The sequence below is a fragment of the Micropterus dolomieu genome, linkage group LG06 (genome assembly GCF_021292245.1).
Source record: "Micropterus dolomieu isolate WLL.071019.BEF.003 ecotype Adirondacks linkage group LG06, ASM2129224v1, whole genome shotgun sequence".
In the NCBI taxonomy this organism is placed as follows: Eukaryota; Metazoa; Chordata; class Actinopteri; order Centrarchiformes; family Centrarchidae; genus Micropterus; species Micropterus dolomieu.
Window position 1 is genome coordinate 10794795 of NC_060155.1, and position 27638 is coordinate 10822432.

General features: G+C 38.9%; 2 protein-coding genes across 4 annotated transcripts in view; one reads left to right on the plus strand and one right to left on the minus strand.

The window, feature by feature from the left end:
- The window catches only part of atp6v1h (ATPase H+ transporting V1 subunit H), a 27416-nt gene extending 17123 nt beyond the window's left edge, over positions 1-10293 (minus strand). The window contains exons 1-9 of one of the 3 annotated variants that reach the window (XM_046051714.1): positions 10140-10293; positions 9258-9430; positions 8313-8412; positions 7980-8069; positions 6738-6851; positions 5005-5109; positions 3896-3949; positions 2818-2915; positions 693-885 (exon numbers count right to left, since the gene is read on the minus strand). In XM_046051714.1, coding sequence (XP_045907670.1) covers positions 693-885; positions 2818-2915; positions 3896-3949; positions 5005-5109; positions 6738-6851; positions 7980-8069; positions 8313-8412; positions 9258-9361 — 858 coding nt within the window. In that variant the 5' untranslated portion in view covers positions 9362-9430; positions 10140-10293. Of the gene's footprint in view, positions 1-692; positions 886-2817; positions 2916-3895; positions 3950-5004; positions 5110-6737; positions 6852-7979; positions 8070-8312; positions 8413-9257; positions 9431-9946; positions 10085-10139 lie in introns of those variants that run through there. The other 2 variants (XM_046051715.1, XM_046051716.1) reach the window with 2 other exon arrangements.
- rgs20 (regulator of G protein signaling 20) lies at positions 9285-27507 on the plus strand. The gene is made up of 7 exons (XM_046051717.1): positions 9285-9492; positions 13228-13795; positions 22751-22917; positions 24278-24352; positions 24449-24683; positions 25138-25327; positions 25417-27507. The coding sequence occupies exons 2-6, from the start codon at positions 13607-13609 to the stop codon at positions 25324-25326; spliced, it is 855 nt and encodes a 284-aa protein (XP_045907673.1). The 5' UTR covers positions 9285-9492; positions 13228-13606; the 3' UTR covers position 25327; positions 25417-27507.
- The last annotated feature ends 131 nt before the right edge of the window (positions 27508-27638 follow it).

Consider the following 27638-nt stretch of genomic DNA (forward strand, 5'->3'; position numbering starts at 1 on the left):
ATAAACACAAAACAACAGAGCAAGTCCAGAACACAGCTCTTAGGACTAAATTAAATATTCAAGAGACGTTTGGAGCAATTACAGCAGCTGAAAGGCAGCATAATGATATGATCATATTTATGTATTTTTTCCAATTTGCTCTTGTTGTTATATAGTAGACTGCCTAATTAAATACAAATACTCAAAGTGCTGTGCAAGGTTTTAAAAAATACACACGGACTGTTCTATATCAGTATAAAAGTGATGACATGAAATTATAACCTGCAAACCTTTGCAAGCAAATTTAGTGGTTTTCTAACTTCATTATCATGGCAACCCTTCACAGTACCCTTATTTAGAGTGACAGATGTTTCCATCAGTTGCTCTGACTTTTTCTGACCAATGTGTACCTGGAAAATGTGCATGCCGGAAAGTGTGCTGTGTTACTATCATCTTAGCTTCTACCTGACTGCATATTCAACACTGATAATATGGTGATTTCAACTGAAACACAATATAAAATGTAGCTGATGTAAATATTGCCTTGTTTTTGTATGTGGTAAACTTTCCAAATGTAGAGCAAGAAATAAAATAATAAGAACCAACAAAGGACCATAACATGGGACAGCAATTCAGCCAGCATGGTCAAAACAGTTTAAGTGAAAAGTGACTTTTTGGTGATGCGCAGAACGAGTGAGAAATTCTCCACATACCCTGAAGGCAGCCAGGATGATGCGTGTGACCTTCTCCTTGACAGACTCCTGGAGGATGTCGGACAACGCTGGCACTACGTTGTAGCGTCTCAACTGCTCACAGAGCTGAGGACTGAAGGCCAGGAGCCAAACACAGAAGATCATCTGGTACTGGAGCTGGAAGCCACACTTGTTGCTCAGCACCGCTGTGATGCTTTAACAGAAGGAAAAATTTTTTATATATATATATATATATATATATATATAAAAACTAAACTGGAAAAACAAGTGCTTGGAAAAGGAGCCACATCTATATGTGCCACCGGTTTAAACAGAGTAGCTTTCACAGCTGTGTGCCTACATGCTGCTCATTCATTATCTCTGATGATGGCTGAGAATGAAATGTTCAGACAGCCTTTAGATAAGGGAAGAGTTGATAAAAATACAGAGTACTAATGACTACAGCGGGTCGTACATTTGCAGAAATAGCTGGTAAGTGCAGAGATGTGGAGCTGATAGACGTGCAATAATTATCTCATCCAAATGACGCAGTAAGTTTAGTTTTACAATACTGTATTAAGAAAAAAGTATGGGGCTGAGTAAAAGATGGTTGGGAATCATTAAGAATTCTTCTATTCGTTTTTTTCACCGTTCTTTTTCCACTCACTGTCTCACGCTGTTCAAAACCACCTACTCCGTTCAGAAATGTTGTTGCAGAATATATAATGCATCCATGTCACCAGGGAGTATATGATATGAAACTGTCGATTAACATCTCAGTTTTTCTTCAGCCATCTGATTTGCAAAACAAAACAATTGTACACTTTACATCAACATGGATATTTTGTGGATCTTCAGCACTATCTTTTTTAGGCCTATTTTCAGTTGGGGTAAAGTGAAGACCCTTTCAGTACAAGGTACATTTCATCAAGAATGTGACAGAGAAAATTTTATAAAAAACTTAACTGAAATTGTTGCCATTAAAAATTTTACACAGTTTCCGTCAATCTGTGTCACATAAGAGCTGCTGAGAGCTCAGGTCATCTTCCTCGACTCCCTGCACCCTTTACAAAATGAGCTTAATTTGCTCACATCAAGGAGGAGATTTCACCTCTATAGAGATGGCACTAACAGGTACAAGAGGACTTTTATTCCAGCAGTAATTGGCCTTAAAGAAAACGTAATTTGGCTTGTTACTAGCTTTGGATCAGATTGGGTGGTCCTCTAGTTTCTGGCTTCTTCTTCTCGCTGCTCCCTCTGGAAGGTTTTGGTGATGATTGATGATGACAAAACTGTGTACTTTTTATACTTGTTAGTTTTTGATCATTGCTGTATTTTTGTGTTCTCCATTAAAATTTGACAGCTGTCTTTAAAACAAATAGCCCCACGTGGACATTAAACCTTTACTCCTTTCAACCTCAAAATCCCTGGTTTGAGTCCAGCCAGAAACCTTTGTTGCATATAAAAATTAATCGTTAATCTATAGATAAATGAGTGACTGTCGCCTTTATATACAATACACTCTAAATGCTGTCAATTAAATGTAAGTGTGATAACTTACATTTAACTCATTGCACCAATAAAGACTAAAACCTACTGTAAACACAGCAGAGAGCAACACGCTTCCCTTGTTCTGTTTTATTAATGTTATTGTTATAAAGTTACTGTTATAAATATTATTCAGTAACCTTGTTTACATTAAGTGGGGAGTGGTTGTGTGGGTGCTGCTGGTGTATCATGTATCCAATCCCTGGTTCCCACATGCCACAAGCCGCAATGCACCAATCGCAGTAGAGTTTTCTGTGATGAGCGTGATCAGTTTATAAAAGATGTGTCAAATTTAAAAAACAAATCTGTTTCTATAAAAGCTTTGACAATTTTTAAGGCCCATGCTGAGTGTCGAGATATTAGGTCTCCACCTCCATAGGCCTTCACTGGTTTCACATGATATTTGCACACAAGGAACAGGAGCAAACACAGGAAGTATAAATATGAGTTTTTAATGTAGATCATGTGCTGCTTGGGAAAAGGGCCCTGCATACATAAAAATACCATGAATATTCTACTTTAGACCAGAACCATGACAAGGACATCATAAACCATGACAAATCTGTAGAAACTATGTTTATATGGAGTCATTGCTCACCAGTTGACTCCATCAGCCTCCACCCAGGCAAAACGGTACTCATTGACTCTCAGCATCAGCTGAAGGCATCCAGCCACACATTGGACATACTGAGAGCTCTGCAAAGGAAAGAGGCAAACATTTACCCAAAGAGAAGAGTGAGCCTTAGCCGTGGTATCAGGAAAACCACCAAAATGTTATGAGGTCAAGTACAATTAGTGCAGTTCTGAAACATGGACTAGTTGACAAGCAGATACAGCACATGGAAGGCCAGTCCAAAACTTGCATTACTGTCACCGATCAAACCTGAGGCATTGCACATGCAGTCTATTTTGATATTATACATGGACACATGCTAGACCACAGACCCAATAGTACAATACACAACAATAGCAGGGAAATGTGTCCCATCACACCTGAGCAGAATAATGTAAACAGAGATTAGAGTGGAGGAAGCTGGGAGGAGAAAATAGAGCATATTAATCTGTTAATTAGAAGAGGTTGAATAAAAGCAAAGAAGTTCAGCAAAAGGAACAGGCAGCAGTGACGACGGAGGAGTAGAGGAGAGGAGGTTACCTGGGTGAAAATGCAGAGGGAAAGATGATGTTCAGTTATTAGATAGCGCTTGCGTCAATACAATTCTGAGCACACTTAATCATGCCATACTTGATAAAGTATGGGATATAAAATGGTTGGATGCTGCTGCTGTGCAAATGTCACTCCCATTTTCCCTTGTTTGTCGGGTTGTTTGTCATGCGCTTTCAGCATTACGGAGAAGTGGCTTACTGCATGCAATTTCCACCTATACAGTTAAAACCAACCAGTGGCAGCAAATGCCATGCTGTCAAAATGGAAAATTCCTCTAAACTTGCTCTAACAATCTCAGGCCTATAACAATCAGCAATTATTAATGAAAACTGCGGTGCAGCGACATGTTTGTAAGAGATAAAAGGGGGGAAAGAAAACATGTGAAAGTCCAAAGACAGCTGATAGATGGCAGCTTGCACAAACCCTGTCCTTTTCATCTGGAGTTTTTTTGTTTTCTGTTTTTTTTTTGGAAGCACCAGGGAGACCGGAGACGCACTTCACTGATACTCACTTCACTGGGGGAAATAGTTCCTGCTCCTGAGCCTGTTTCTGTACCATGTAGGTTCTAATAAGAGATAAACAAGAGACACAGGTGCACAATTGTTCACAATCGATTGATTCGAGCTAATTTACAGTGGCACTGGACAACACAGCATGTGCTGTGATCTTGACCACAAATGCAATTCAGTGATAGTGGATGCTCACTGACTCGTTGATTGGCTGTGGAGGAGGGAATGAATATCGGAATTTCAAGAAGCAGTTACAGTTTAAAGACATATTTTTCGAAGAACAGAGAGAGACTGACACAAACAATGTTTTTTGGATCAACTCCTTTGAACAGCACCTCCGGATATTTTAGAAATACTGGTGTGCAATGCAGAAGTACAAAAGAAACATGGGAATCAATATTCAGCCCACTCTTCAGTGCATACATCTGACAAGGCAAAGCCAGTACCTACAGTGCAGCTTTCATCAGACCATTTCAAGGTCTGACAAGCCTGCTCAAACTCAATATGAAAAAATACATTACATTCATTCAGATAAGGTTGTGTCAGCCCAAACTATAGAATTAAGGCAAAACGAACAGAGATAGAAGGTAGAAATTACTTAGCTGTTTAGATAATTAAACTCTGGAAAAAGAGGGGAATAAATTACACTTCATATGAGAAAGAAGAAGCTAATGTCTCTACAAGCCCATGACCCATCATCCAAGAAATTATAAATCCACATCACAACATTTAAAATTTAAAAGAAACTAAAAGTGAATTATTCATTTACAAAACTAATTATATAGTATTCTGTATATACAAAGACACAAAATGTGATCATGCTGCCTTCCTACATCACAACCATCATGAACTCCAGACTTCTTAATTAACGTGCAATATCTATCTTGAAAGCTAATGACCTTGACAAGAATAAATTAAATGATTTTCACCTTTCTTCAACTGCCACTATCAGGCAACATATTTAACAGGTCACATGTAAACCCTGACATCTCTGTTTCACATGAAGTTAATGGCTTTTTTGTCTAATAAGCAATCTGTACTGAGCGTTTTTAGATAGAGAGACTTTTAAATATCACAAGATATTTTAGCTACAATATTCTGATTTACTGACCTGTGAGCTCAGTTGACTTTTGATCCAGTTGAAGTAGTAGTTCAGATCACTGCCCTCCATCAGATCACGGCCCCATGCAGCCAGCTTGGCAATGATCCTTGCCGCCTAATAAAATAAGGAGGACATTTTAAATTCATATTTTTGTGGATGAACAGGAGAAATTTACAGCAAGCAATAATAAAGAGCAATTCCTTTTTGATAAATGGCACAAATGTACAGTACTACAGAAGATTAATTATATTTTGAGCAACAGTAGTGAAATTTGTTCAATCTGCTGCTTTATTTTATAAAGATTACAAAGTTAAGGAGGAGCTAAAACACAGCATCTTCAGCTTAAATTCCAGAGAGGGGGATAAATAATGAAATAAGAAAAAAGGGTAATGGCTGGCAACACACAGAGATAACAAGTTCTTCAATTAAGCAATAGCTCCTGACAGGCCATGGTATACGCTTATTATATCACAGTTAAGGGGCGTTGTTGCTGGTGACCACCTTAACTGTGATATAATAAGCGTATATCATGGCCTGAAGTGAGCTATTGCTTTTATAAAACGGCTACCAAGTACGGCAAAAAGAAAGTAGGCTAACAGACAGACTACAATTTGACTTTGTTTTATTTCATCAATAGACATTTCTTTATGAATACAAAAAACAGTCAGGCCACATAGGTGGTTGCTAAGCAACATACACCAAAGGCTGAAATTATAAGAACTATATTAATTTGTCGCAGAGTGATACGGATCTGTGCAAAGGAATTTGACGTCACAGCCGTTGTATACGCTCATTATAGCACTACTAAGAACCAATCAGATTGCTTGATTTGAGCTACCTGTTTTATAATTTAAAATACCTCATTCTGGAACCACAGCACAAAACGTGATCTACAACCCCATTTAAGTGCAAAACAAAAGACTGAGGCCAAACTATATCAACTCAGCTATCGCATTAACAATTCCGCTTGTAAAGTGCCTCCTGTGCCTTGTGATGACACAGGAACAAATTCTGTTGTTCCAATTTCCTCCTTGCCAGGAGAGGATGTCTAGAAATATCGAGGCTCTAATTTAAAAGCAAGAGTCAACCTGACAGTTGGACAGAGTTAAAGTGCTGTGTCCCAGACTTGGGGGTCACAGTGTGTCCACCTGCTGGATGCCATCTGGTTGGTATTTTTAATTAAGCTGTGGGCGCCCTATTATAGTACTCAGTTTGTTGTTGGGTGGTTATCCTTTATTTGAAAAGGGTAGTAGGCAGAAATTATTACATTAATTGCCTGTTTTCGTGAAAAAGGAGGGGGAGAGGTGGCTTTGTAAGGAATTATTGATGGCCTGCTATAAACAGAAGCGGAGTCATATCTTTGATCATATCTCTTTCATGGCTGTGAAAGATTTAATGGAACACACCATCTTATCTGTGAAAATAAGATTGTGCTTAATTATCTCATCAGCTACCAAAAATACCACACTGTGGTTAACTTATAAGCATGAGTTATTTCCTCAACTAGTCCACAGCCCACTCTGCACATATATTGACTTTGTTTAATCTACAGACGGACAATGTACATGTGAACATGTACCAATAGTAAAAAGCTGCCTGTGTTGTGGGATTGCACGTCTGACATGCCCCAACTAGTCCAATGTTGCATCAACAGCTTAAATTGTGACCTGTGCATTTGAATTTTTTCATACATACCATAAAAGCACTTTAAGGTATCTATATATCTTTATCTCTTAACTCACCATGTGGACAGTAAAAAGGTCCTGACGATTCAGCATAGGAAGGAAGTAGGACCATGCTGTGTTCTTCGTCTTTTTGGCGTAGTCAAAGAAGATGTTCACACGCTGATGGTTCTCCTGAGTAACAGATGAATTAAGATCTTAGATGAGCTTTTGATCGTAAACCAGATTTCAGATTTATTTGCTGCACAGCTGGAGTGACTGATTGACAGCATGGAACACAATCCATCTTTGCAAGCAATATATTCATCTCCTGGCTTTAGACAATAATGATAACTCATCACTCAGCAGTTGAAAAGTGTGGCCATTTATGTCAGTCACCCCCCTGTTACCTCACTGGCTGCTGGGATTTCAGTTTTTTTACTACTAGATAGTGCTTTACATCCCAGGCCTACGCCCTGAATTAACCCCTGAAGTCAGTGCAGCTTCTGAAAGGTGGAGGGAGCATTTAAGTGAAATACATTAAACTGATGCACAGTAACCATTACAAGTTTACCAGATAAAGGAAAAAGAACAAACTATACTCATAAAAATATCACAGTTTCCAATTCTATATAACAGACTACTTCGGTTTTATCTGCATATTCACCTAGAAGTTTCTGCTGCCACACCAGACTGCAGAGCAGCTTATTCCCCCACGCTGTCCCAATCAGACTCTCTAATTCACCCTCAGCACTGCTCCATTGATTATAGTTTATTTCAATTCACCATTTTTTATAATTGATTCTGTATTGTTTATCGTCTGCTATGTAGCAGAAGGGAGTTACAAAACACTATTCAACTCTATAACTTGACAATGGTTAGACTTGACTGTGACAATAAACCTACCTACCTACTCACTTTTTTAAACTGCTACATGAATTTAGCCTACTGACTTTCTGCGTTTTGTCATTGCAATCAACACTTTTTCATTATCTGGGAGGTTAGCAAATCCACCACTTTTTATTTACATGTATAAAATGCAATTTCTTTGTTTAAATGATCAAACCAACCCTCAGTTGTGCCTAAGGCCCAAGCACAAGGAGCAATCTTCAATATTTAATTGACAATTATGTCCTATTTACTTATTTGCCTTTTATAAAATCATGACATTGCCCAAGACCTTCAATGCACACAACACCTGAATTGAAACTCTTGCAAAGGTGGGGGATAAAATGATCATCAGTGACCATGGTCTGTCTTCTCAAATGGTCTATTTATATGCATGTCCTTTTTGTCCACAGTCAATGGGGTCTGTCTGTATACCTGCAGAGTGTCATCAATCAGAGTCAGGATGTACTGGACTGTCTGCTCCTTGGAGATGTGGGCCATCAGGTTCAGAAAGGTCTTTGCGCACTGAGCAATAACAAAACAGATATAAACAAACTCAGAAAGACACACCACAAAGTCACAGCACCTATGTACCTATTGACAACTGCCAGTATTTATCATAAAGGGCCCTGAGACTACTTCATGCAAGCAGCTGTCTTTCTGCTTAGTGAAACCTGAAAAAATATGTAAAGAAATGGAGAACTGCTAGAGCACATGTTGGATCAGAACATCCACAAAAATGCACTGACAACAAAAACAACCTGATACCTGATGTCCTTCATTGGTCAGAATGACATGTTTCTCCTCAGAGTTGGCCACCTCAAATTTCTTGATGAATTCACAGTCCTCTGCAGAGATCATCTGACTCCTAAAAGACATAGCCATATTTGAGCACAATGCTACTACAGTTTGTTTACCATGTACCTGAAGTAAATAATTGTATACATTTTTGTATCAGCAACAAGGCTAACAGTGGGTTGGCTCATAAAGAGTGATGGATTCCATTGATTAATCATGAGGCATTCAAAACATTTCCTTGGCAAACAATATACATGCCGCTGATCATCTCACTGGAGGATTGGACTTTGCCTTGTCACTAGCATGCTGCCTCTAATTGCAAGGGCAGCTTGCACAATAATGGCAATTAACCTGGAAATACCACATATTCTAGTTAAGGAAAAGCACACCATGAATGGTCCATGGAGGTAAAGAAATAAAGTGCTTATAGTATATCCTTGCTAATTGAAACAGGGAATGAACTCTTTCTTCTGATTCTTTGAATGATCTGCTGTTTTAACCATACAGGTTTAAAGAGGAAGTATCACTCAAGACAGTGAATCACAGCACAGGAACTAGAGAAGAGCTGCTTTTAGATTGACGCACTGCACTCGGGCTGCAATATTATTACTCAGAAAGACTGAAATAAGATGAGCTTAACTTGAAGAAATAAAACAATATCGTAACAAAATATGCAGAATGTTTAAAAAGTGTATATTGTTCTAAAAGTTCACAGTTATAGCGCTAAAACCTCTCAATATCATAAGAAGCAGACTTCTTTAAGTATAAGAGGAATTTATATTAATAAGGCGGGACAAACTTAGAAACACCTTTCAATATAATGCAGTCCAGTACAACACAACCACTACCGTCCTCGATCACAAAGTGTCCTGTGAGTGTATATGAACATGGTGTACTTTTGTAATGTGTACTTACTGCAGGTAGGACTGCCAGTTGACCAGATTGGCCCGCACCTCGGCTGCCTTTGCAGCAATGATATTAGTGGGGACTGCAGCGTCCACATCCCCGCGGATATCCATCTTTTAATATATCTTCTACAGTACAGTGTATATATATATATATATATATGGATAAAACTCGCACACCACCTGGATGGAAACACCAGAATTAACATCAGCACAGTGACTCAACATCAGAGGCAATGTTACAGGTCTGGTTTGGTGTGTTTACTACAAGCTGCAAATTTTAGACGGCACATTAACCAGCTAACGTTATAGCAAACAATTCAACGCCTGATGCTGATCAATTAAAGACATAACGAAGCTAGCTGTTTCAGAGTTGTTACCAGGAAGAAAGCTATATTAGTTATCATATATAAGATTGTTTGAGCTACAAATAATTTACCATTACTGCCATGAATGTTTCGACGTGTGGCAGAATCACTGAATTCAAGTTTTATTATGTGTCTCGCTAACAAACCAGAAGCAGCAGGTCATACTAGCTAACTAGCTTAAGCCAATGTCACGACATGTCATGATGAGTCTTTCCCTGACCCGAGGTAAAGCAACGCAGTGCATAACCCATGACATTAAACTGCATTAAGGCTGTAACTCAATATATATAATTATCAAATTACAACGTTAAAGGTGGCACAGGTCGCTTACACTATTAGCTAGCAACAACTAGCAAAATCAGCTGGGGATGCTAACCTAAGCTAGCTGTGCTAACATAGCTTCGCAACCGTTCTGTCACCGACAGCCAAACAGGTGATAACATTTGGAATCACAGAATTAGACAAACTATTCAATCCGGGAAAACTGAATCAATGTTATCCTGAATAACAGAGTAAAAACTCACTCAATTCCTGTCCAGAGCAAACAGCTGATAGACTACAACGCGGCGTCGATCATGTGACAATCTGTCACATGAGCCTCAGTCTGACCTCAGCACAAGTTAGACAGCGTAGATACGTTTTTAGTTTGAAGATTAGAAATAAGATCTAACTGAATACTGATGGACACCTTCATTTAAGCACCATTGCTACAGTGCTTTAGTACAGGCAAAAGATAGGGTAGCATGGGGTAAGTCGCCCCCCCACGGTAATTGTAACTAAAAACACAAAATGTGATAAAAACTAAAAATGCCCTATGTTTCATCACAGTTATTGAAGTTATTTGATCAAAAACATTCTTACCTAAGTTGATCTAATTTATTGTCAGTTATAATAAGCTGTATTTTTTTTTATTGTGTTAAATTTAAATATGTATGTATATTTACATTAAGGGGAGCCATAAGATAAGTTATGCAATAGTTTAGAGAGAGAGATTTTTATTAGATTTGTTAGAGATTAGTATGTTTGGGGTAAGATGCCCCCCGGTAGCCGTGCCCCTTTATGGTTGATCGTTTGTAAGTTATGTTATTTAAACACTTGATAGCTTTTTCTTAGGTTTTAGCGCTTTACCTGTGATCTTTTAGCCAACCAGCAACTTCACCAGGTAAAAATCTGAGGTTTATGAACTCACATATGCTGGCAAGCGCATTTTTTACCTCAGACTTTCTGCTAATGAAGTTCCAACCTCACTTTTTAAAAGTCTGAGAAATAAATTATAGGGATGCGAATAACATAAGACAAGGCAAGTTTATTTCTAAAACATAGGTCTATAATCCCCTTGCTTTTAACCAGCTACTTGTAGTTTATTTTATCTTTAATTTGCACCTATTAAAGTGATTTCACACCACAGGGGGGCATCTTAACCCAGAAGAAAATGCATTTTTCTTAAAAAATACATTAGATTAAATACAAATGAATTTGTCAACTGTAGCTATTTATTTTACTTTATATAATGTTACCCTAAGCATGGCCACTTGTGTGTAACAGACTCTGATGTGCAACAGTGGGGAGACTCTACTGTGAACCCAGAGAGTGCAGTTGCACTCTAAAAAATAAAACATTGGGTCAACAAAAAAATATAAGTTAACGTTTTCCTCTAGAATTTTTAAGTTAAGACTGCTGGCAGAATTACATTAATTCAAAGCAACGTTTTTTGAGTATAGTGAATTACCTTTTAGGCCACAATAAAACACATTTCTAAGTAACATGAACTTAATAATTGTCAACATGAATGCAAGTATTATTATATTATTATTATAGTATTATTATAATGTTTTTAGTTAGGTCAAGAAGCTTTTTTTGGCCACAATAAAACACGTTTCTAAGAAATATAAACTTAATAATTAAGTTGATCTGCACGAGTTAAGTTGTGTTTTAGCCAGTTATCTTTAGTATTTCTTCTCATCTGAATCATAGTCTAATCATGTCTAACTACTTGTAGTTTATAAACGTAGCTAGCCTATATGCTAACCGGAGCGGTGGCTAATGGGTAATCCCATATTAAGTTAGCTTGCCAAAACGTTTTCCCTGCCTAAGCCTACTCAATACAGGCTACAGCTACTAGTTAACTTTACCTAGGCACACAGACTGTACTATCAACACTGCTCACATTTCAGAGTAAGGACTTCCAGATTTCGGTATTTGGTTACAGTAGGCTATCACCAACAGAATCCCGAGCGAATGCAAATATGTGTAATTAAGCATAAAATTACTTACCATTCAACACAATAGCTTCAGTGAGTTTCAGTTGTGGCCCTGTGGCCACTCGTCTACCTTGAACATTGGGCCATTTAAACGTCAACAAATTGTATTTTACCTTAACAAAAATTAAAATTCAATTATTTTTTTATTAACTGAAAATGTTAAACTCTGACAAGTCATGATAGTATATTGAATCAACAGGCATAATTTGTGTGTCATCCAAGCTCAATAAAATAACAATTAAAAGTAAAAAGTCTAACAGTATCTCAGAACTTGATTTTTTATTTCACAACAATATATACATTTAAGTAATGACTAAAGGTCCCCTGAATTAGTTTTGGTGTACACTGTATTGCCATGTTGGTGTTAATTAAAGAAGAGTATTCAAAGAGAAATTATTTGCCACAGTAATACCCTGCTTCTTACCCACAGAGGGACTGGTGATTTAGGAAACTTAGGGGTTTTCTTCTTTTTTTTTTTCTTTTAGACACAATGTTATGCTATTGTTTGAGTACATTAAGCTAATTTCATTTCATTTCATTTTCTAGGCTTAAAAATACAGTTAATTTCTGCAGGACAATAAAGGCTACAGCCACTTTTACAGCAATAATATCATCCAGCTTAAAATGAGTTTAAATAAGTTATTTAAAAGTTGCTACTGATTTGATTTGCCTGAGCTGCTCAGGCAGGGAGACTACTGTCACGCTGCCATTGTCTGTAGTTAATATCCAGTTCTAGTTAATAGTCCATAAAAACGTACTATTTGGGTGTAATTAGGACCTACTTTTCCATCAATATGTTCCTTTAATTAAAACAAAAAACAATTATTATATGCGTATTAGGTTAAATTACCATGTGGAAGTTCTAACTGTGTTGAAGTGAATGATTCAGAAACTACCGTGTTGTCTTTTTAATTATTTATTGGCCATGCCAAAAACTAAATTTTCCCAAATAGGAGAAAAGTAACAGCCGCTGCAGTGAAACATGAAATTGATGCAACTGTTTGATGTTCTGTACCCCTGAACAAAGCTTGTATTTTCTAATGCATCCATGTGGGACTCCCAGCCAATAAATTACAATCAGCTGTGTTATCAGTTGGCGGTTTACTTTAACTTTGTGAGGTTAGAGAGCTGAAGTCAGTTGATTCCTCACACTAAAGAGCTTTGATCTGCGTTTATCCTTGAGTCTGTAATGAGCCACACGACCAAGTACAACACGTTAGAAGGTCCTTAGTAGAACAGACTGGCATCACAGTTGTCTTTAGAGTATATTGATGGCGCTGCATGTACATTGGGGAATATGTTTCCTCTACAGAGTCCATTTACAAATGTTTTTTAATCCATTCTATTACAGCGGAATTCATCAAGGAGCATACACAACACAAATGAATCCACGTCTGTCACTAGTCTTCCTCTCCGTCCATCTTGCTCAGACTCTAAGACCTCCCGGTTTAATCTGGCCTAAGCTGGTGATAGGCAGTAAAGCACTGAGGAATCAGGATTGCATCCAGTGGGAACATTGTCCTAATCCCCTTCTGCCCTCTCCTTTGTAAACACTCTTCTCTTCGTTATGGCCGCTGATGCTTCTTCCGCCCTCCTCCTCCATCTCTGTCACAATGTTCCTCAGTAGAGACGCCGGGAAAACATAGAATAAAGGAGCAAGAAGTGTGGATTTCTTATGATTTCAATGAGACTTGAGCCTCACGTGGCGAGTGAGGCCTAATGGTCGGAGCATGCCATGTGCTAGAGCGGTGAAGGAGTGGGAGATCAGGCCCACGTCTGCTCTGCGGGGGATCAGGCGGACCAGGGTCCTGATGTGGCAGCGGATACGGGGACTGGCCCGGGCCTGCCAGCATGGTGTGGGATACCCTGTGAACTACAATGACCCAGTTCAAGAGGAGCAGGAGATGGTGTGCCTTGAGGTATGGGCATGTTATAGTTTTATTCCAGTACGCACTGCTATTTCTGATTATAGCCTCATTATAAAAAACCTACCACTGATTAAGTTATACCACTATTACTTTGGAGCTAATTTTCATAGAGCAAAGTCACAGACCAGAGAAGTAAAACTACAACTGTAGGCTACATAGCAATTTACTTTATTTTGCTCACGCTAATCAGTGTGTTGCTTGTTTGTTGTTGCACTAAAAGGCAGCCACAAATAACAAATTGGCATAAGTCTGTAGTTGAAAGTGAAAGAGTTTTAACTTGTGAGGTTCAGAGAAGCAATATATATATATATATATCCACACACCTTTAAAATGATATCTGTTTCTTAACATTAATCACCTGCAGCAAATGAAACACCATTCACACTGTTGTTGTTGTTTGTTGTTGTTGTTGTTGTTGTTATAATTAGATTGTCCTTGTCAGAGTTTCAGCTACTCTTTTTGCTTCTTGCCAAAACTCTATTTAGGGAAGTACTTCCTGTCTGAACAAGGCCTAAGAAGATTAAAAGAAGATGATGTGTTCTTAAATAGTGTGGTGCCAGTCATTAGAAATCTAAACAAAATTACACAGTCAATCACGCAGGCAGCCAAAATACACGGCAGCCTGTATGAACATCCAACTGCAATATTTAATGAGAAATACGTAGAGTTAGGGAGTTGTGAATGCATTACGTACATTTTTAAGAATAGTCTGAAAATGTGATTTAGTTTGGAGTTTGGCAGCAGAATAATTCTGAGTAAACGGATAAATAAAGATTTCCGTAGTAAGGAGAGCTGTGTTACTATTCACAGAGGGGAGGGGATTGTAAGAGAGCCATGAGGACACGGGAGCTGCTCCCAGAACTGAGTGGGAGGACAGAGGAATCAGTTCAAGTCATTAGCATATGCATTGCACAAATGTGTTGCTTGGCCTGGTGTTTGAGAGTAGAACTGGTGCTTGTTGAACAACTAAATTGAAATAAAAAAGTGTATAGAACAGAACCGTAACTGGATGAAAAGACTGAGACCCATGACAGTGAAAGAGTACTAGTTAAAAAAATAAGAGGTCAAAATGGATGCAGCAGAACCAGAGACAGTCTTTTGAATTTCATGCATTCTTCTTCCAAACATGCTACATTACCCACAATGCAAGTCGACTGCTGACAGTTCTGTGTGTTATGCTAGTAGCGGCTAATTTCTTTAATCATGTTAAGATTCAAACTCATATAGACATTTTGCAGAGCAGATATTTTGACTTAGGAAAGTCACAGGTGTAATTAACAGTGGTGGACAGTAACTAAGTGCATTTACTCAAGTACTGTACTTAACTACAAATTAAAGGATATTTGTACTTTATTTGAGTATTTTCTTTTCATGACACTTTAACTCTTCTACTCCACTAGATCTCAGAGGGGAATATTGTACTTTTTACTTCATTTAACAGCTGACAGCTTCAGGTATTAGTTACTTTACAAAGTACGATTTTTACACACAAAACATATGAAAAGTTAAAAAAATATATGTTTTGTGACAAATTAAACTACACAACATTTTATACTGTACAAGTACTACTAGTACATGAGATGATTGACAGAAATGTAATTGGCAACAATTTAGCTAATTTCCATGTAAAAACATTTCAGTGTTTTGAAAATGATCAGCAGATTAATCCATAATGAAAAAAGGCATTAAATGAAGTCTGATACAAAATAATTCAACCTCAACCAGTAAAGTCCTGCTTTTACATTAATGTAAGAGTGATAATTATCTAATTATATAATGTATAATAGTATAACAGTCACAGGGAACATTTTTCATTATTCGTGTACTTTTACTTTTAATACTTTAAGTACATTTTCCTGATTATACTTACATACTTCATAAGTCCCATTTTCAATGCAGTACTTTTACTTGTAACAGATTATTTTTACATTGGGGGTATTAGAACTTTTACTTAAGTAAAGGATCTGAATACTTCATATAGGGCTGGACGATATGGCCAAAATTGTTGGTTGATTGTGGTTTAAACTCGTCTTTATGGTCAACACTTGATGCCAAACAGTGGATCACTTCACAGATCTGAGGTAGAACATTCAAAACAATTATGATAAAATCTTTTTCAACACATATGCATAAGTAAAATTAAGTAAAAGCTTTTTTTCAGTCCTTTTTCTTCAACAAAATAACCATCTTAATAAAAAATTAAGTCACAATTTGTCTATGATTCAAGTGAATAAAATCAAATATTTATTGAATATTTATTGAACATTTGTTATATTGTTATTGAAAAAAATTATATTGTGATAATTATTGTTATTGTTTTATTGTCCAGCCCTAACTTCATATAACACTGGTAAGTAATAACACTAATGATGGCCAGTTCCGTTAAGTGTCCTAGTGAGCCAGCATGCACAGTAATAGCACTCTGGGACTGGCCCCCTGGCCGTCGTTAATGTTATTGATTACAACTGTGCATTTGCTGCTATGACATCTCAAAACATCTGCTGTGAAAAAGATTTATTGGAATGCCCCACATTTAGGGGTTTAAAGGCCCAAAAGCTGTATGGTAATGTTAGCAACGGAGGGTTTGTCATCCATATGCACCCATCTTTAACTACCCATTTTATTTCATTTAATTTAAGTATTGTAGCCCTTGTTATATAGTACAAAATGGAGAGTTGGCAGGAGTAGGGACAGAGAAAGTGTGATGTGCAACCAATGTCCCAAGCCAGACTTAAACCAGGGACATTGGTCCATGGTATTGTGAATGATGGCTTGCTGTCAGAGCTTACTCTAGAAAGGAAATGGAAACTAAATTCCAGATTTCATTGATTACCGTACACCCAGTTTTAATTATAAGAGATAATGTGATTGACCATGCAGTCAGTTCATACATGCACACATTTACCTATTTAGACATATATATACAGTATCTCACAAAGGTGAGTACATCCCTCAATTTTTTATAAAATACTTGATTATATCTTTTCATGTGACAACACTGAAGAAATGACACTTTGCTACAATGTAAAGTAGTGAGTGTACAGTTTGAATAACTATTAATGTCTAAACCGCTGGCAACAAACGTGAGTCCATCCCTAAGTGAAAATGTCCAAATTGGGCCCAATTAGCCATTTTCCCTCCCCGGTGTCATGTGACTTGTTAGTGTTGCAAGGTCTCAGGTGTGAATTGGGAACAGGTGAGTTAAATTTGGTGTTATCGCTCTCACACTCCCTCATACTGGTCACTGGAAGTTCAACGTGGCACCTCATGGCAAAGAACTCTCTGAGGATCTGAAAAAAAATTGTTGCTCTACATAAAGATGGCCTTGGCTATAAGAAGATTGCCAAGACCCTGAAACTGAGCTGCAGCACGGTGGCCAAGACCATACAGCGTTTCAACAGGACAGGTTTCACTCAGAACAGGCCTTGCCATGGTCCACCGAAGAAGTTGAGTGCCTGTGCTCAGCGTTATATCAAGAGGTTTTCTTTGGGAAATACATATATACGATACATACTATATATGGGACATATGATTGCTGCCAGTATTACTGCAGAGGTTGAAGGGGTGGGGGATCAGCCCGTCAGTGCTCAGACCATACGCCGCACACTGCATCAAATTGGTCTGCATGGCTGTCGTCCCAGAAGGAAGCCTCTTCTAAAGATGATGCACAAGAAAGCCCGCAAACAGTTTGCTGAAGACAAGCAGACTAAGGACATGGATTACTGGAACCATGTGCTGTGGTCTGATGAGACCAAGTTAAACTTATTTGGTTCAGTTGGTGTTAAGCATGTGTGGCGGTAACCAGGTTAGGAGTACAAAGACAAGTATGTCTGGCCTGCAGTCAAGCATGGTGGTGGGAGTTTCATGCTCTGGGGCTGCATGAGTGCTGCCGGCCCAGTTCATTGAGGGAACCATGAATCCCAGATTGTACTGTAACATACTGAAGCAGAGCATGATCCCCTCCACCAGCTTTGTGATGTTGTCATGGAGGAGTGGAAAAGGACCCCAGTGGTAACTTGTGAAGCTCTGGTGAAATCCATGCCCAAGAGGGTTACGGCAGTGCTGGAAAATAATGGTGGCCACACAAAAATATTGACACTTTGGGCCCAATTTGGACATTTTCACTTAGGGGTGTACTCACTTTTTTTGCCAGCGGTTTAGACATTAATGGCTAAGTGATGTGCAGAAAGTATTAGACATGGTGGAAATGTAATATGCCCCTGTTAAATGTGTGGCCCCCTCTTACTTGCTCACACCAAAGCACACAGGCCTCACAACAAAACCAAAACAAAATCCCCAAATCTGGCAAAACAGAGACACATAGAAAAAGCTTCTTCATTCAAGTGATCCGGCTGGTGAACTCTGCCATGTGAGCTCTCTGTATATCCTCTGCCTTGTCCAGCTTATTTTCCTCTGAGAATTCTTTGCATTACCCCACACATTCACATATATGCATTCAATCATGTACACCATTTGTAAGTATAGTTTACCTTACAAATGTGACATAGGCCTATGTCACATTTTAATTATTTAAAATCTTATTCTAGTATTTTTTATTGCACTAGCTTTTTTTGGCACAGCACATATTGTAATACCTTCGAGTCTTAAATCAGGGCCAGAGAGCAGAGGTGGACTCCTTGCACCTTTTGTAAATCCATTATTTGTCATTGTTGTCATTTGTATCTTTTTATTCCCTGGCTGCAAACGGAATTTCCTCTTGTGGGACCATAAAGAAATACATGTTACATCAAATAACATTGCAAAAACAACAACAGCAGCAACATCCTGCAACATTTCTAATGATGACATTCAAGGAAAAAGGTTCAGATAAAAATCACAGCAAGACACTGAATGTACAAAGCTACAAAAATATTTCCCCTGCAAGGGTCTGAAAAACATTTTTAACTGAGCCCAGCAGAATTGTGCTTACCCCTAACTGAGTTGTAAGTATGACAGACAGTTTGCATGGTGACCTATTGCGTATAGTTGTGTTGATAATGTGATGTTAAAGCAAAACAAAACAAAAGAACAGATGTCTGTGTAACTTGGTTATAAAGATTAAGACACTAATTGCATTTTATTAAATTGAACCTGACATTTACAGAACAAAAAGCAACTTGATTATTATACCTGGGGGAATCAGTGAGAAATTCATTACAAGAACATTTGACAAAGTCAGCAGGAAATAAACATCCAGTGGAGAGAAAATAAATAGTGTTTTCTTATGTTCTGTCACCATTGTTGTTGCTGTGATTGGACAATTCATTTTCACCTTCAGAATGCTCACAGATGCCATGCATGATCTTTTGAGGTACTTCCTCTCCTGTGCTATATGAGATTCAGTAATTGAATCTATAGTTAATTATATCTTCCTCAGAGCTTCACAATGCTTTGAATCCCCTTAATCACATATTGAAAAGACTTCATCCTGTCATCCAGCTCTGACGACCTACTCCTCCGTGTGACCTTGTGTCTTCTCACTTCCTCCTCCACTTGGCATTGTGCTCTCAGAGCTAAAGGTGTGCGTGTTCATCGAATCCCGACAGCATAAAGTATCATTCATTGCTTTTGTGTGTGTGTGTATGTATCAATCTCACATGGCTATTTGTGGGTCTGTGTTGCATAACATGAACACAGGGGAAGCTGTTAAATGAAGTGTTCTGGAGAAAGTCACATGTTCATATCTCTGGAGGGGAATAAAGATGTGGGGATGCTCAGGGCACGCCCCAGTTTGGCACGGTCAGAAAGTAACTAATCTGGACAGCAAATAAATCTAATTATTTTCCCTTTTTTGTCAAGATAACAGAACAGATGAGTGCCTAATAGCCAAGTAGTTTACTCAGGTTTTTATTACAGGTGCTTGCATTTTGCAGCACTTCTTATTACAATGAGGGACTAGTGACTTTAATTTTCATGGTATCAACATCTTGACAAACAATGTGAAGCAGACAGGCACCAGCACAAGTGTGCTGGTGTAAATGAAGTAGATAATTACATCAAATACAGTATGTTGTACTAAACTTTTGAAGAACAGGCAGAGTGCCATCTAGTGTTTTTACCAAGCAAGACACGATGTGCACCTAAAAGCAAAGTCTTAATAAAGGCATGTAATAGACCACGTTGAAAGATATGTGTGAAAATGTACATCCCACTATCAATAGCTTTATTGTGCGTCAAACCTCAAATACACTGGCACAGTACAAGCTTCTAAAAGAATAGGTATCATATTAAAGAGATCACATCTAGCAAACATAGCCTTTCACAAATTCAAAATCAGGTGCAGTTATGTGCAGGCAGAGCATCATGTTAGTGCTATAGTTCGAGCTACCTTCAGATGGCAGTGTTGTCATCCACATCATTATTGGTTGCAGGTTTGTACTGTAGATCACAAGGCACGCACAAGCCGAACCGAAAAACTAAATGCTCACATGCAACATGACAGGACTTACTGTATATAACCTGCCTGGGGAAAATGGCAGCATATGATTTGTTTATTCAACTCAATTCAATATACACACATAGGCTATATTACACTTGCTTTGGCAGTGTAAATGTCCCATGTACTATTGAATTGAATTGAGTTTAACTAAATTGCAGCTGCCCGTCACTGAGCAGAATTTTAAATTAATGTTAAAACAACTAAACTTACATACGGATATAACAGATTCAGGATTTAAAAAAACAAAAGAGAACAGGAAAAAACAGACTGTGTGTGGACAACATGTTTGGTGCTCTTGGTGGATGGATCAGCCAAGAATATGAACGCCCTTAAATGACAGCAGAAATGTAAGACTTAACTTCACAAATGGTATAACATTGGCTGTCAAAGTCACGCTTTCCTTCAGCAAGGTTTAGTTTAGAAGTGCAGCACTCCATCAGCCTCTGGCTATTTCAGCACCAAAGACAGCGACTTCAGACAAAGGCTCCCTGGCGCATGTGCCGACAAGGACAGTGCTTTTTTTAGGATATTCCTTTTTTATTTTGTTTTGAGTTTTATAAATAGCTGTACTGCGAAGAGAGCTGAAGTGAACGTTTATGGATGTTTTTTCTGACTGGTGCGTTCGCTTTTAGGCTGAATGTGCAGTTCCTCTCCCTGATCTTTATCATAAACTGACATCACGCAGCCTTCCTTGCTTGAACATCCCGTTTCTAGAGTCTCTCACATACAAGGCATGGTAGAGGACCTGCACTGTAAACCTGTGCCATTCTGTCGGGGTTTACGCTCTTCCCTGGGCTACTACGAGTTGGAGAGAAGACGCATGCGTAGTGACTTGAAGCAGCCGGTCGGGGGAAAAGCCTTATGTGCCATCGGATGTAATCAAGAATTACCTCTTCTCGCTGTGCATACATGGTGAAATTGTAAGTACTGGTTAGCAAACCGATGTATCTTTGCACGGAAATGTCGTGAGAGGAGCGTTTGAGGCCGTTTCCCGGCGTTTTAAATGGCATGTCACTATCTTGCTGTACAGTGGGCTTATAACAGATCTAGGCAGTGTCTTTTCGGTGGTTGTCCAGTGCGATGAAGCTCTACGGTTCTTCATGGTGGTACTTTCCCTTGATGTTATGTGCGAGTTGCTAATGTAATGGTTTCTGCTGTTTAATCTTCCAGGGGCCATTAAATCCCAGTTCGTTTCTGCTACAGTGAGAGTGAACAAGAATGGTGGTTTATGTGGTGTTATCATGATTTATCCTTTCCAGTGGATACGACCACCCCACCCCCATTTCATCGTCTATAGCTGTTGAGTCAAGCCATAGCGTACAGCAATTGTCAGCTTTGAAGTACCCGACACCTAACGCGTAAAATATGCCATTTGGCAAGACGCACGAAATCTGCAGCTGAAGCCAGCCCCGAATCTGAGTGAAACCGCGCGCGGATCCATTTTAGAAATGACCAAATGGTATTGTATTCACTGAAAGGCTGTGATAGAACGATGCTGCGGTTATAGATTTGCAAGCTGCGCCTTCGGCCCCCCTCCTCCCATGTACCAAATCTCCTGACATTTTTTTAAAAGCATCGTTTCTTGTGTCAGGTAGTAACCGGATGATGCCGTGTGTTGGAAGCGACAGCTTTGTTACATAAATGATCTGACAGGATTTGGCAGTCTCTGACCTGGCGATGACACATTTGTCAAAATCCGACAAGAAGTCATTCTGTGAGCATAGCCTGTCTGTATAGACCTACAACCTCAATGGGGATTCTGTTGAATAAGCTAGAGATGTCACATTTATAACAGTGATTTCCCTTGGACAAAATGAATGTAGGCCAAAGGTCCATGACAAAGTGACACTTGATGAGCAAAAAGACAAAGAATTACCTTATTTTCATGTGTATTTAATGTATTGCTCCACTTGGGCCCAGTGAGCATTGCAAATCCTTTAATGCACTGCTTTGAAACTCAGGCTTTCGCAAATTTTGGATTATAGACATTGAGCCAATGGTCAACTATCCATCCCTTTTACACATGTAGGCAGAGTGTATAAGGGAACACACAGCCTGTTTGAGATTAGAGGGACTGAAATGTGCTTGGTGGGTGCATATTTGGCAGCAGGAAAAACAAATTCAGCAAATTATTCCTCCATAATTTTGCCTTGAACAGAGCAAACAGCATTCCTTTACAGTGTGTCATGAGGCATGCCAGCACAGGCATCGGGCAGAGAGCACATAACAGATACATAGGTGTCATTTGGAGAGTGGTAAATTAAATAAATCTAATTAATCGTTACCATTAGGATCAAAGTGCTGGGAAAAAATAGATTCAGTCAGGATTTTACACTGGTCTTTTGTCTCAGTACACCCAGTGCTGTCCTTACTATCTGTGCTGTGCTGGCACTGATTTGTTTCATGCGTTGTGGATCAAGAGATTTTCTTACCACAAGGTAAAATCTCAGTTATTTCTGACATCTAAACACTAAACTCAGCGCCTCTCCCCTCTCCTCTGTCTATAGCCCATGGGATCAGAGCGGATGGAGATGCGAAAGAGGCAGATGTCGGTGCAGCAGGAGTCGGCAGCGGGGGGAACTGCACCAGCCCAGCAGGACCAGCCGGAACAGGCCAACCCACGGGGCTCAAATGCATGTTGCTTCTGCTGGTGTTGCTGCTGTAGCTGTTCCTGGTAGGTCTTCCCCAACGGAGAACTCACTCATCCTGGCCCAGCATGGTCGACATTATTGCACACAGGACAGCACAGCTTGAGCTACTGTGTCTCAGCAGCAGGCTCCAGCTTGTGTCACGTGTTGTTATTTTTGCATGTGATCCATGGACTCTTGTCCTGCAGCAGCCTCATTACAATGTCAAACGTGCCTAAACATCAGTCAGTTATCCGCTGCGAAGTGTTCAGTAAGGTTAAGGTGGATGAAATCAAACAAAATCAGAATTTTTGGCCTAGGAGTTTGACTCCGGTTCTGTGTAATTCTCGGTGTACTTCGACACAGTACAAATAAAACATTTACAGAACGGTACACAAGTTAAACAAATATAAGCAATCTTAACCACGTAGCTATTATAAACTGGCAAGAGCTGGACAACCAACCATATATATTGTGAGTATTACTATATCTATGTCCTCTATATATAATCCATCCATCGTCAACCGCTTATCCTGCGTACAGGGTCGTGAGGGGCTGGAGCCAATCCCAGCTGACATCGGGCGAAAGGCGGGGTACACCCTGGACAGGTCGCCAGTCCATCGCAGGGCCAAACAACCATCAGACAAACAGACAAACAACCATCACAGTCACTCTCACATCTAAGTACAATTTTAGAGACACCAATTAACCAAGCCTGCATGTCTTTGTATGGTGGGAGGAAGCCGGAGCACCCGGAGAGAACCCACGTGGACACGGGGAGAACATGCAAACTCCACACAGAAAGGCCAGGGCAACCGGGGTTTGAACCCACAACCTTCTTGCTGTGAGGCAACAGTGCTAACTACTGCACCACTGCGCCACCCATCCTCTATATATAATGAGCATTTTAATTATTGAATAATCTGCAGATTTTCTCAATTAATCAACTAATCGTCTAAAAAATGTGTCCAAAAAATTGTGAAAAAAGTCCATCACAATTTCACAGACCCAAGGTGACGTCCTCAAATTAATTTTTTTGTCCCACCAATAGCCTAAAACCCATATATATTCAGTTTACTATCACAGAAGGCTAAGATTATTTTTGAGTGAGGAACCAACAACATTTTGGCGTTTTTGCCAAAAAAATTACTGAGATTGTTTATCCATAAACAAAATAGTTTCAGATACATTTTCTGTCAGTTGACTAATTGTTCTACAGGTGAGAGTGCACGGAAAACAATAACAACGAATGTTGACATAAATATAAGAGGTGGTTTTATGTGCATATGATAGATACGTACAGTGAGAGGAGTACTATATAACACATTAATAAAAAAGTCCTTGATTATGATGTGCAGTTCATAATCACTTTGGCTGTTGCATGCTACGTTTACATGTCACCATTAGGAATGAAGACCGGGAAGAAAGGAACCGAAAGGCTTCCTATGACGTCAAGGAAGGGACCGCAGACTGTGAAGACTGGTCAGTTGATTTCACCACACAAAAATGCCAAATCTCCTAAACATATTTGTGGAAGTAAATGTTGAAATCACTACATGTTGCCCACGCTCTCTGCAGTCCTAAGCCCACACTGGAGGAGGTCCGCTCATGGGGGCAGTCGTTTGACAAGCTGATGTGTTGCCCGGCTGGGAGGAACTCCTTCCGACAGTTTCTCCGCACCGAGTTCAGTGAGGAGAACATGCTCTTCTGGTTAGCCTGTGAGGAGTTCAGCAAAGATCCCAATAAGAGCGCGATAGAAGAGAGGGCTCGGGTCATCTACGAGGACTACATCTCCATTCTCTCACCTAAAGAGGTGTGACAGCTGTGTTACTGATTTCAAGGGTGTAACTTCATGACTGAAGGGAATTCCCTTTTTATCATCCGTCTGAATTAGATGATAAGATTGATACCACTATCATGTCTGTACTACTCAACTACACTAAAACTAAACTGATGAACATGTATTGCCTTGTTACGAAACAAATTAAAATAAAATAATAATGAATGTTAATTCATTTCAGTTTTCAGAGGTGCTGGTAGATGGATTTTGTTATCTTTAGACAGAGCCAGGTTAGTCTTTGTGCTAAGCTAAGCTAACCAGGTGCTGGTAGTAGCATCATATTTACCATACAGGCATGAGAGTGCTATCAATTTTGTCATCTAACTCTCAAGAAGAAAGAAAAAGATGCTTACATCAAACTATTCCTTTAAAACATGTCATGTCATTGACTTGTTCTTCCTAATCTTCTCCTGTTCTTGACTCCCAGGTGAGCCTTGACTCCCGTGTGCGTGAGTCGATCAACAGGAACATGCAGGAACCCACCTTGCACACGTTCGACGATGCCCAGCTGCAGATCTACACACTAATGCAAAGAGACTCGTATCCCCGCTACATGAACTCCCCAGACTACAAAAACCTGCTCAACACTCTGTCAGAGCAGTCCCCCGAATCTTAGGGTGGTGATGACCTGTGATCTTTTAACTCTCTTTATCACCCCCCCCCCCCCCCCCCCCTCCCTTTTTTAAAATTTTCTTTGTATGTTCAGTGTAGGATTACATGAACCGGGCCTCGGGCCTGGCCCCTCCCAGGGATCTCAGCGCTATTGTGATCTGCACCTGACCGAAGACACTCAGGTCTCAAAATCTCCCGAGGGCTCGACATCACAAGTACTGCTACAGATCAACATAGCAAAACACTCCAAAGGAATACAAATACATTTTGTTTTTTTTCTTTTTCTTTCTTTTGATAGAAATAATCTATTTTATTTGTGTTCAGAGTTTTTTATGGTCTGTTGTTTTTTGTATGATCGTTGGGGGGAAATGATTCCTACTGTAGACTATATATTTATGAGTTTGTAAATAGTACAAATGGAATTGTGGGTATTTTATGTAGAAACGCCTGGTTCTATTTAATGCGTATGAAAATCAAAGCTCAAGTCAAAGGCTACATGTTAGCTCTACTTGCAGGCAGCTTTGTGGGGTACTGTATGATTTTACCTTGGTTTCACCCTGTTTTGTTACCTAATCTCACACTTGGGTACCACGACTGCAACTTGGCAACTCCAGTTCATGTAGAAACTGTGTGTGATTGAAAATGCTGCAAGTGTTGTTATGAAGTAACAGAAAGTGACGATAACTATTGTCACGGTGTGCAATTTGTTTCCTTAAGAAACTCAAATGAATGATGGAAGAGTATTTTAACTTTCTTTCCTCAATCTTAACCACAGAAGAAAGCCTATTTAAGAGAGGATTTTTCATTCAAGTGTTAATCATGGCACACCTCATAGGTTTAATATAGTTTTAAAAGTGTGACATAAGAACCTAAGTAATTCTATTTATCAGATAAAGTATTTTTTATTTATTAATATCTATTGCCAATATAGAAAAAACAACACGTGTAAATTATATTTAAGTACTACGGTGGAGTAAACTATACTGTTAGGTCACTGCCAGAAAATGTAGAAATTTGGGTAACACTTTATTTTGTGTCAGTAATTTCTTAATTTCTTGGAAGTTTCCTGAGAGAACTAAGTAATTTGGTAGTAATTTAGTGGAAAACAAGTATTTAATTCTCCATTTATGTCAACTTGTAAATTTTCCTGGAAAAAACCCCACATTTTTTCATTTTTAGCTGAAAAGGATTTGAAATTAATTAATTACAATTAGTGCGTCAACTGGCTGTCTCCTTTTTATAAACAGTCCGTACTTGAATACATTGTTCTTTTCAGGAAACTTCTTGGAAATTAGCAGGAAATTACAGACAGGTAAAATAAAACTAAAATTTGTGAGATTGACCATTTTTGACAGCAGGTAGAGTCGTTTGTGTATCATCCTGCAAGATTCTGACTTAAAAATCTCTTTTAAAAGTCCACCTGCAATATGCAATTGACTTCTAAATGAAAGTGACTGCCAGGTTAGCAGAACACCAAAGCTACCATGTAAACTGTGTTCATACGCTTATCGAGTGTTTCCATTAACTAAAATTGGAGTTGCCAAGTGTTAAATACTTTTATGTATTCTGATAGTGTTAGTTGAATTACTTTGTTGCCTCACAAACATGTCACTCAAAGACAAGATCCTCACATGGGGAAGTGCCTTGACATTCAATTTTATGACATCTTTCTCATGGGCAACAACAGTTGTTTTCAGACTCTTGCTATGAGGGTGGTTACGGGAGCACGAGGCCAATTAACTGGAAATTGTCCCTCTCTTTGGCCAAATTATTGCATGTGTTTTGTCTTGATTCCTTAGTCGTGGCTACTTCAGTGCATTTTGGTAGCACTACCAAGCAGTATGGCAGAGAGTGATGACAACACATGTCTTTATTTGCAGAGGACAAACAAAGATCAGTGGATAGGGCTGGTTGATCTGAACGTCTTGCCAACCTGCGTGCTTCTCAGTGGCACTTCTACTTGTCTTAGAGTTAACTTTAACTTACTATGTGCAATTTGAGCTGATGGATACACCGCGTAGATCAACCTCAAAACACAATCTAAGCCAATGGTTTGGAGTGATGCCTATAAATGTTGTTTCTTCTTCTGTTTACTATATGAAATGTGTTATTTTGCGCTGGGTTTACTGATGAATACATTTTTAAAAAAACAAATAATGTGAATGTTTACAGTATATGGTTTAGTTTTTTTTCTGCTGCTCTCCAAGAAAATAATGACTTGTGGGCATTTTGATTGAGATAAAATAAAGCACAATAATTTTACTGACTCGAATCATTTGATCTCAAAAACACAACCATTGGTCATCAATAAATGAT

Bases quoted from the DNA above. Each gene is read 5' to 3' on its own strand.
- rgs20 (XM_046051717.1), top strand. From the start codon at position 13,607: ATGCCATGTGCTAGAGCGGTGAAGGAGTGGGAGATCAGGCCCACGTCT. The intron at 22,918-24,277 runs GTAGGTCTTCCC...TGTCACCATTAG, and splicing joins TGCTGCTGTAGCTGTTCCTG to GAATGAAGACCGGGAAGAAA. The intron at 24,353-24,448 runs GTCAGTTGATTT...CGCTCTCTGCAG, and splicing joins ACCGCAGACTGTGAAGACTG to TCCTAAGCCCACACTGGAGG.